Source organism: Phaseolus vulgaris, chromosome 7 (genome assembly GCF_000499845.2).
Source record: "Phaseolus vulgaris cultivar G19833 chromosome 7, P. vulgaris v2.0, whole genome shotgun sequence".
NCBI classification, from domain to species: Eukaryota; Viridiplantae; Streptophyta; class Magnoliopsida; order Fabales; family Fabaceae; genus Phaseolus; species Phaseolus vulgaris.
Window position 1 is genome coordinate 21,475,324 of NC_023753.2, and position 10,955 is coordinate 21,486,278.

At 31.8% G+C, this 10,955-nt stretch overlaps 1 protein-coding gene across 1 annotated transcript in view; it reads right to left on the minus strand.

The window, feature by feature from the left end:
- Window positions 1–9,680, minus strand: part of LOC137828466 (ubiquitin C-terminal hydrolase 13-like) — a 33,087-nt gene extending 23,407 nt beyond the window's left edge. Inside the window, exons 1-13 of the mRNA XM_068635063.1 lie at window positions 9,490–9,680; window positions 9,229–9,277; window positions 8,275–8,407; window positions 8,020–8,177; window positions 7,113–7,378; window positions 6,793–7,011; window positions 6,587–6,695; window positions 6,384–6,499; window positions 5,316–5,414; window positions 2,919–3,028; window positions 1,092–1,166; window positions 324–402; window positions 57–203 (exon numbers count right to left, since the gene is read on the minus strand). Of these exons, the coding sequence (XP_068491164.1) occupies window positions 57–203; window positions 324–402; window positions 1,092–1,166; window positions 2,919–3,028; window positions 5,316–5,414; window positions 6,384–6,499; window positions 6,587–6,695; window positions 6,793–7,011; window positions 7,113–7,378; window positions 8,020–8,177; window positions 8,275–8,407; window positions 9,229–9,277; window positions 9,490–9,510 (1,581 nt within the window). The 5' untranslated portion in view covers window positions 9,511–9,680. The remainder of the gene's footprint in view (window positions 1–56; window positions 204–323; window positions 403–1,091; window positions 1,167–2,918; window positions 3,029–5,315; window positions 5,415–6,383; window positions 6,500–6,586; window positions 6,696–6,792; window positions 7,012–7,112; window positions 7,379–8,019; window positions 8,178–8,274; window positions 8,408–9,228; window positions 9,278–9,489) is intronic.
- Window positions 9,681–10,955: the final 1,275 nt, after the last annotated feature.

Sequence of the window (10,955 nt, forward strand, 5' to 3'; positions counted from 1 at the left end):
GTTTGCATCAGAAATATAACAAAAATAATATGACATCAATGAGTCAAACATCTTACTCTTAGGTGTTGGGCAATGTCCTTCTCATCCACATTACAAATTATCTTATCCTTGTCACTGTCACGAATATAAACAAGCATATATGCATTTGAATACTTTGTAAATTTGAAGGGAGAGTTGTTGAACCCAGGGTTGGTATGAGGTAACTATGGAAAAGAAGAGAAATAACAAAAAATAATTGTGACATACAATCTTAAAACAAAATGACAAAATCAGTATCCAAGAATGTATGATAAAAGGACCAAGGAAATACTATTAAGTATTACCTCTTCTTCACCACCATACTGTTCTTCTATGGCCCTCTTTGAATCTTCTCGTGTTACTCGTTCATCATCAAATTTAAACCTGAAACAAGAAAGTTGCTAGTGCTTATAAAAAAAAGAAATCAGTAATATACAATGAAAAATGAAGATAAGGGAATGAAAACCAGCATAAAATGTTAAGCATGAAAATATAATGGGGGTAAACTCTCATCTCATGCTAGCTATACCTAGTGTGATTCGAACTTTATATCAGCAAAGAATGAGCATGGTACAAAACAATACTAATAAACAATGGACAAAGGAAAACTAAAAAAAGTTAGCAATTCTTATGGATCCAACAAATCATCTTCAGGATCATCCATTAGCTCTAAAACACACAACAACTAGGAAAAAAACCTCCTTTTTGTTCCCACACAAATCCTTAAACACTGAAATTGGAAGAAAGTGAAAAAGTAACTCTTTTGTGATTATTAGTTAAAACTTAAAATATAAAAGTATAAGTTGAAAGAAATAGATGAAATATATTTCTGAGATAATTTACAAATGTGATTACCGTCTCAATTTATAGACGGTTTACAACCTAATTAAGGAAATAAATAATAGGTAATGAAAGCAAGAAATAATGGGTAATTAAAGCTGTACAAATCAAATCAAATCACTAACAAATCTGTCCTAATAAATAGAGAATGAAATCTGCACTTAATTACAGAATAATTCTTCTGATTATGCAACAGCATATTTTCTCAAAGCAAACAGACCTCAAATACTCACCACTGATTTGATAGAGTTGGCCTAATATAAGCATAATAATGTCCACCATGAACCCCACCACTGTGAACCAAAACACTGAAAACAAAATGGTGATGCAAACAAGATCCGTAAGTATATGATCAACCAAATGAAAAATCATAATTAATATAGATATAGGGCAGTGCCATCAATCTAAATTCTAAATCCATAATTAATTTTGTTATCAATTTTTATCATAAAATAAATAATTCATTAAGATGAACAGAAAAAATTGCAAAGAATTGAGGACAAATAGTCATCCATAACAAAAAAGATGTATACATACAAAATAAAGAGAACAAACAAATTAAAAGAACCTATAATCCTTGAGATCAATCTCTCCTTAGAAGGGCCATGTATTTAGCACAAAGCAAATCATCGTTATACCACATTTTGACAAATATAATCCAATTTTGATCTTCATGAGATAGACAAATGAATTCCAATTAGTTCATGACTATCTTACCTTGTATAGGAACACTGTGCTCTGACAATGAATTATATTTTCTTACCATATTGATGACTGCATCCATCACATATATAGCCAGCAGTTAACCTCAATCTAATCACTTAAACCTCAAATTACTGTAAATGGATTCCAGAAGAAAATAACTGAATATCCTAAAATTTAACATGCATAATATTGTAACAATACACGCTTGTTAGTCTACAAGTAGCTTGACTTAACATGGCCTGCCAAATGTATAACCATTTACAAGTTAACATTTTAAACTCTATACAGCTTCCTACCTCAAAATTTGGTCAGTTTCAGGAAATTCTACTGGGATCAAGCAGCATCTAAACATACTTAACCTCTTAACTCATTATGTTGTGGACCCAACAATTGCCTACCAATTTATTTACTACAACTACAACATCAAATAAATATAGAAAAGTCATGCCAACTACAAATATATAGTATTGTATTGAATAGTAACTGTACAGCTACAGTATAGAATATTCCACTATATTAAAGACTACTAGTGAACAGTGTGATACTCTAACACTGGATTCTCATAAAGAAAAAGAAATGAGAAAACCTCAGTCTATAGATGTAGTGCTGTGTCCTTTAATTCAAATTTCCTACCTTCTCTAAGACTCTTAAAGTGAAACTGTAGCTAAATGCAGACTGTTAAGTATTTTGAAACATAAGTCACCACTCTGCTACATGGCTAATTCCTAATTACTTGATTTATTATGAATTTATGACTATATGGCAAATAAGGTCAGTGAAAAGATATGGGATTTAGGGTGTGTTTGAGTAAATAGCTTAAGTAAGTGCTTACTGAATAAATTCTTCCCATAAAAACACTTTCAAAAGTTGTTTTCATAATTGAAGAGAAAATAGAGTTAAAATGTTATCGCATAAGTTATTTTGAACATCATCAGCTATTTTCTTAAGTTGTCCTGGACTTGCACAATTGTTATTTCATGAGATAAGCCCTGTCAATAAGTTCTTTCAAATTCACCCATAGCGATTTTGATTTTCACTTTCCCGGTATGGGAGTGGCTAAAATTCAAACATCATTGAGTGTAAAATAGGTGCACTTCACTTTGAAGCTTCCACATTTTTACCATACCAATTAAATTGAAGTGATTTTCATTCCAAATTCTGCACCTTGCAATTTTCCACCATTCAGAGACAAGTGTAGCCTTACTACCTTAGTTTCACAGTGCAGTATATCATACAATTCCAAAAGGACCAAAAGAGCCATTAAATAGAAAAAAGTCAACGCTGAAGTACATGGAACATTTCATTGAACAGAACCTCAGCTAATTATAAAATTGAGGATGTGGAAATACCAATACCTGTGAAGTGTATAAAGGTTGCGAATGTTTCTATTTGCTTTCGGAGACAGATACTTGCCATTGTCCCTATCAAGATCTAGTTGCAGGGGGAACTCATAGTAGTCATTGATCTGTTGGAAATCAAGTTGATGGTCACTCTTAAAGATGCTTTAGAATAAAAATTAACAATTTATAAATGAACATCAAGGGCAAAAATTAACAATTTACAAATGAACATCAACATCCAAGACGAGAAATAACATATTTTCCTTCAAGTAGATGATACTTAATTGGTAATTACATCATCATAGTATGTACTGAACAGAGGTAACCCAAAAGAATATTGTTGACTAAGTGGGTAAGAAAAAACATCCTATCCTACTACTCTTACCTAACCCAGCTCTCCCACCGAACAGATAATTTATAAACTAATGGGCAGGATGGGATAAGGTGACTAAAGTTTATCCTAGCTTTGGCTCACCAAACAATATATTGAAATAGGATAGATAGCTTATTCTATTCTATCCCCTTGTCCTCACCAACAAAATCTTCATGATGGGCAAAGGAAGGAGAATTGAATTTTAACCTTTTTCATAAGATGGCAAGAGGGGAATTAAAAAGAATATGATTAAGGAGTAGCAAAAACACGATGGGGAAAACCTTCCTTCCTGGAGAGACCCTTTGAAGAAGAAATGAAGATTCTTTGAACTGTGAAAACGTAAAAGGCTCTCTGGCCAGAGGATTTACATATAGTTTTTCTACCTAAGCTAGGACATCATTGATGCTTCTTTTCGGATTAAATTTAAAACTGAAATAGAGAAATAGTTGTTCGGATGGATAGAAATAAGGAAAAAATGGGGAAAAATCTTTTGTTTATTTAGACGAGTCAAAGAGAGGGTAAAATAATAAATAATGAAATATACTCTTACTAATTAAAAAATTATAATCTAAAAATTATATTTTTATTCCATTAATTTCTTTACATACAACTAATTAGTATTTTTATTTTTAAATTGCATAAAATTGATTTATCTTTTTAAGAAAATAAAATGAAAAAGTGAAAAGAGAAATAAACTTTCTTGTGGAGCTGTAAAAATAAACTTTCCTCCTTCCAAGTTATCCTCTGAAACAAATGTTGGGAATTTAATATTTCCATCTTGTCCATTTCCGTCCTTCCTATTCCCACTAAATAAACAAGGTGATAGATCCTTTTAATTGTTTTATGAATTCCAAAAATTTAAAATTTGGGTTAACATTAACTCTACTTTTATCTCTTGGATCCCCATAAAACATAGACCTGTTAGAGATAAAAAAAAATATCATAGAGTCGTCAATTTTGTCACTTATTTGCATATAATATGTGAGGTGTTAGTAACTTTCTATTACATCTAAGATATGGAATTTTTGTTTGCATGTGGATTGAACTTTTATGTTAAGTGATCAACCAGGTTACGACACCCGTGAAGTGGTTGATGATATGATGTAAAGATACAATACATATTTGATACCAGAAAATATTTATTCATTCAAAAAATAAATAGGATTCTTTAAATGTAAGATACATAAATATATACATATATATGTATAAAAATTAGAACAATGACAAACAAAACCTTATGCTACTTAAGTGCGAACAAACATTACACAATAAAAAAGCCAGCTAAGAAAATACTTCTTTCTTAGACATGATAAAAGCAAAATAAAAATTATAAACCCTTATCATCATAAATTAGTTCCTATTGTATACAAATATTAAGAGTCTCAAGGCTTAATTAAGTTATTATCAAAAAAATCGTTTTGTTGAGTGGTCAAAATACTTTTTGTTCTTGTCTGAGAACCCGGTGGCTTAATTTTGTTATGATGTGGTCATTAATTCTGTCTTCTCGTCTCCAACTTGCCGATCAACTTGCATCTTTCCTCTCCAATCTCCTCCAATTTGCTGATCAACTCACTTTTTGAGAGGGAAGAAGCGACTTGAAGGAGATTGGAGAGGAGGAAAGAAGCGAGATTATCGATGAGTTGGAGACGAGAAGATAGAAGTAGTCATGCCATCCCATCCCTGAATAAAAAAAAAAATATTTGAGCACTAAATAGAACAAAAAATATTTAATAGGAACTCAATTAAAAATATCCAAATTTCTGAGGTACTTAAAAAGTAAGTAAGCCTGTAAGTATCAATATAATTCCTTTTCTTGAGATCATCCATAAAGAGAGGGACAATGTCTTTGTGTTTCTATATAACACATGCTCCTATGTCTCCTACGAAGCTATGACAGGTAAAAATTACATTGAAACATACAAATATATCAAAAAAATGGAAAGAATTCAATCTGATTCTATTCAATGCTGACAAGTACATTGAAACATACAAATATACAAAATAGGAAAGAATTAAATATGAATCTATTTATTGCTGACCTTTACCATGGTGTCGCGCATAAAATCATATTCAAACCGTTTTAGTTGCAGCTGAAGAACAGGTGGAAGATCAACGAACAAAACACCCTTCCTAGCCTCCTGGGTGATTGATCGTAACAATAATGAAGAAAAATACCAAAATCAACAATATTAAAGAAATAGTTTTACAACAAAGCACCACAAAGAAAAACGAAGTCCGCAGGCTCCTATCATTATGCCATCATGAAAAGCTTAGATGTACAGAGTATCACTTCTCTTAAATGGTGTATCCGTGTCGGACACACGTATCGGTGTCGACACTCGTACGACACTCGTAGGATACTTATCGGTGAAGTGTTCAATTCAAAAAGTATTTTTTGGATTTTTGAAAATTCTAGCATGGTTCTATAACACAATTTTAAAAGGTATAAATACAATAATTTTCTAAAAACTCAAATTTATTGTATAAATTTTTATTATGATTATAAAAATAAGGAATAAATTATTTTAAAACAATCATGAAAAATATCTTCCTGCTCCCAAAAGAATTTAAAACATACTTTTGCACATAAATATTTATTTTCAATTTATATAATTCAAAATTATATAATATATAGATTTGTGTCCTCATGTCCTACATTTTAGAGATTATACGTATCTCCATATCTGTATCCGTGTCGTGTCAGTGTCCATATTTGTGCTACATAGCTTGTTTATTTTATTTTGTTTTATTTTTAAATTATAAAATTAGAATAAAAATAAAGAATTTATTCATCAATACAAAAATTTATTTGTATCCTTATCTAATATTATCCATGGCCTTTTTTATTTATTTAATATATTAAAGAATCCCATAAGTTTCTTTCAAAATGAAAACTTTTTACTTGCATTCCCTTGTTAACAAAACCAATATATTTTATATTTCTGGAAATCAAAACTTGAAGAAAATAAAGGAAAAAAATAAACAAAATAGAGTGAGGCTCATAAAAAAAAGAAGTATCAACAATCAAGTTCTAAACCAAAAAACAAGGTAAAAAATTCAGTTTGACAACAAAAATAAAATAAAAAACACTTGGAATTAGATTTTACCTGTAAACCATGCCACTCAGCATGATACTTGTTATCACCTTCAAGCTGTTCTACTTCAATATATTTGTCAAAGGAATCGTATACATTCTGACATCCTTTAACATCAAGCTGAAGATCTGTGATAAAAAAAAAGTATAATTTCATTCCATAAGATATAAGAACATGGATTTATGAAATAAACAGCAAGCTCATAAGTTGCATACCATAGAATGATTCTTCTCTCATTGATTTGTAATCGACATTGATGCAATCAATATAGTTCATGTCGTGACCTTCAAACAGCTGCTGTATGGTGCCTTCGACAACAGTTCCCTGATCCAGAAGCAAATCTGAATACAATTACCACCTTAACAAGAGAAATACAAATTCAAACATTGCTGTAAGTTGTTGCCAAGAAAAAATATTGTACCTTCATTTTGCTTTCTAACTTTTCACAAAGAACTCTATTAAGTTCTTGGACATCATGCTGCAAGAATGAATCATGTGTATCCCATCCAAATGACTTGGTTAACTCTTTTGTAGCTACACTAGTGTCATTATGCTGCAACTTGTAGAATAAACTCTGCAATGCTAGAGGAATGCTCCTTGATGGAATGTCATTCTCAGTTGTAGGCATGTGGTACAAAGCCTGTTAGTAATAATAATAGTTCATGTAAGATGCTTAGTTTTGTATAAATAAACAATGTCTACTTTTGTATAAATAAACAATAGCTTCCACAGTTTACTAACCTTTCTAAAATAAGGAATGTGAAACAGTGTCTGAAGAAGTGAATTCATGTAACAAGTAGCTCCTTGGTTTTTCAGTCCAACATAACCAGTTTCCTTTTTTGAGTCATGTGACCAGTAATCAAGAACCTTACGAATAGCAACATCAGCTTCAACTATGCATGTATCATTAACACAATAACCTCGACTAGGATCGTATAATTCAGCAAGAGGCATGAAATTAGTGAAACCCCAGTCACTCTCACGAGCATTGAATAGATGCTGTGATTCTGTCATATACAAAGAAATAAAAATCAATCCTTTTTTTCAATAAAAGAGAAATACATCACAGAGGAGATAAGGTATCACTCAAAAACAAAGATAATAAAATAGCTTAGAAAACAACCAATCAAACTGCCATCAGACAAGCAAACTACATTAAAGAAACAAGCAGAACATCAATAACTAAGGATAAGCATGCGGAGAGACTATAGGGGAAGGACATTATAACTGAGAACAGATTGGACTCAATTCAACACGGAAAGCATGCTCAAGGGAAGAAGATAGCTCAAGTTTTTAAAGGGACCATTGTAGCTGTATGTCTAGCCAGTGTGAAGTTTGCAAGATTGCACATTTGTGAGTTACCTAACATCAGTACTCTAGTTTCAAACTATATAATAATATGATAATATCAATTATTAATTGATATTATGACTAATAAACTTCAAAATGATTAATAACATAAGAACTGAACACTTGAACACACAGGTATAAAATCTAGTTTGTAATAACCATGGAATATCATTCAAATTCCTAGTAGTAAAAAACTCAATTTATATCCAATCAGAATTTAGGTCTTAATTCCTCATTTTCTGTATCCACATAATAAAGAGGATACATTTTTGTGAGACACCTGTCACAGAGAAACTACCTTTTCTGAAAGAGTATTGAGTATTGAATTGATTAACAACAGTCAAACAAAACTGGGCAAATCTACTCCATCCAGTAGCCAACATCATTGAATCTGCAACATCTAGATATAGTGATAAATGATCAACACTATTCCCCTTTGGAAATAAAAGTATCTTCCTGCTCATTGCAAATAATGTCAGTCAGCACCACCATTCAAAACTTGCGAAATTAACTAGCATTGGCAACAAAAGAACACAGGAAAAAATCCACTCACCATCTATGACCCCCAACATTGAAAATTTCAGAATATACTTTCTTATCAAGCCTTGAAAAATTCTTAATAGTCCATGTGAACCTCCCAGATAACAGACTATCCACAGTTAGTGCATCAACAGAACTCGAGCTTTCTGTTTTGAACAATTAAAGAAAAACAAAAAAATTGATCAGCCATGCCAACATTAAAATTATTAAATCCTTATTGATTTATTTCCATAAAATTCCCTGAATATCTGAAGGTCAGCAATCAACGAGAACGAAAGAATATTGACACTAATTGCTCACTTCACCAATCAAACAGGTCAGTACAATGCAGAGGAAAAAACTTTCAGAACTAGTTACCCACTTCCGCGATCAAGCAGATCCAGACACAAACAAAATGGTGGAAAAAATCTGGAAAGTTTACGAAATTACCCACCTCCCAATCAATCAAGACCACAACATGAACGACAAAAAATCAAGAATCTCCGATTACACATTACCTCAATCAAACACTCCATGCAATGCAATGCAGAGGAGGGATTCTTAAAAGTCGGGACTCACTTCCCAAGTTAAAGAGAACAAGTAGCACTAGGCCTAGGTGGAGCTTCATTCCAAACCCAATAACAAAGCAATTTTTAAACTTCCTAACAACATGCAAGCCTCAACAACAGAAATACTGCAAGAACGGAATCATTGCTTACAAAAAAAATTAAAAAGTATATACCAAATTACAACATTGTTTCCTAATTCTTCAGCAATTAGAATAAATATCTAAATATCAGTCAAACGCAGCCCTCTTCTCACACTATAAACCTTTCAATCCGCAAACTACAATTCACATTTGCAGAATTAAAAAAGAAAATCCAATAGCGATAACAAGTTCCCCTTCATTCAACAGTCCACGCACACTTGCGGTGAACACATTATCATTATCAACAACAACATAAACAGCGTCGTCATTTCTTTATACCTTCCATCTCGGGAGCATCTGAAGGAGGATCCGGCATCACCTCGTCCTGCTGCAGCACCACATCACCACAACAACAGCAACGACGTCAGAATCATCCGCCAATAATAAAAACAAAATTATAGCACTAACTAAGCAAAAGAACAATCCAAAACAAAAAACCGCCAATCAAGTTCAATTGAGAAGAAAAAAAAATCGTATCGGTGATTGTCATTAAATTCGTATTGGCCGTATAAAGAAAAGCAAGCGAGTGTTGATTATCACGTCTAGTGGCAGAGGCGGCATTGGTGTGGTGTGGTGTGGCGGTTACAATTGAATGAACAGCGAGAACAGAGTGGACACTGAAAAACCAAAACCCCAACTGAACAATAGGGGAGAGTGACGCGAACAGTTATAAATATAGAGAGAGAAAGGATATGATATGAAGAAGCAAATGACGTATATTTTATTGATACAAAGGACTTGTCACTTGCGTTAGTCAAGTCTTTATCAGTACCATGATTGTGATATGAAGGATAATTTGGGAATTCTAAACTACATGCACATACTAATACTAATATAACAAACACCCCATGTGTACTGCCTATAACAAGACTTTCCTTATCACTTTCAAAATATTTTTTATGTTAATTTTTAATTTAAATTTTATATATTTTAGTGATTTATAAATATAAAATTGTTAAGTTTATAAATGTTTGAATACGTATCAATGTCATAATTAAAAAAACATAAAATTGGTAGCATTTAAATAAAAAATTATGTTATACTTTTCTATTTGATAAAACTTTTTTATATGTTGAAGAATTGTCAATATTTTTCTATAAATTAAAATATATATGATTATTATGTGTATTGAATTTTGAGTCTTGAATTTTGTAATTCTGCCTAATTCCAAAAAAAGGAACTTTTTTGCTGTGGGGATTTTTGAGTCTTGAATTTCAAATTGTGTGGAACTTTTATAAGTAAAATTTATATGTTTATGATGTGTATTGAATTGAGTCTTGATTACTTTTCTCTTTCAATATTAAGGGTCAATAGCAAATTTGATCTAGTGATTTTTAAAAAAGTCATTTTCGTTCTAAGTTTTCTTGTAATTGTGTTTGGTATCTTCTGATAAATTGGCATGAACAATGTTAAGTGGTGATGATGTGACACATAGAGTAACATTGTTATACACACATGGACTATAGAGTTAGGTATAGATGGAATGTACACGTAGGTTAGGTAATGGTTAGGTTTTAGGGTGAAATTTGCCCTTTTTATGTATGTTATGCGGTGTTGTTCTCTGCATTGAGCGTTTCTTAAAGGTTGATTTGTGGAGGGGGTGAAAGCTTTGTTTCAGTGCACATGAATGTCTAGGTATCAGTCTTTATCATTGTGTAGCTGTAATAGATGGTGTCTGCAAAAGCACAGTAAATTTGGTCATGGTGGTGCGAGCAGGAGTGTCTTTGTGGCATCCATTTGCCATTGTGAAGATTTTGTTGTTCTAAGAATAAAAACTATAAAAAAAATGTTGGGAATCAATTTTTGGAGTTGTCTTAAGTACGAGGTGAGATTTATTAAACTTTGTTTCTTACAAACATATGCATCTTTTGTCCAAGTTATTGATTCGTTTGGTTTTATGGTTTTGTTGAAAAATAGAGTATGAGTTGCATAGTGTTGCGTTGTAATTTCTTCAAATGGTGCATTGAAGAAATTGGTGATGAAAGGAATGCAATTATTTCTAAACA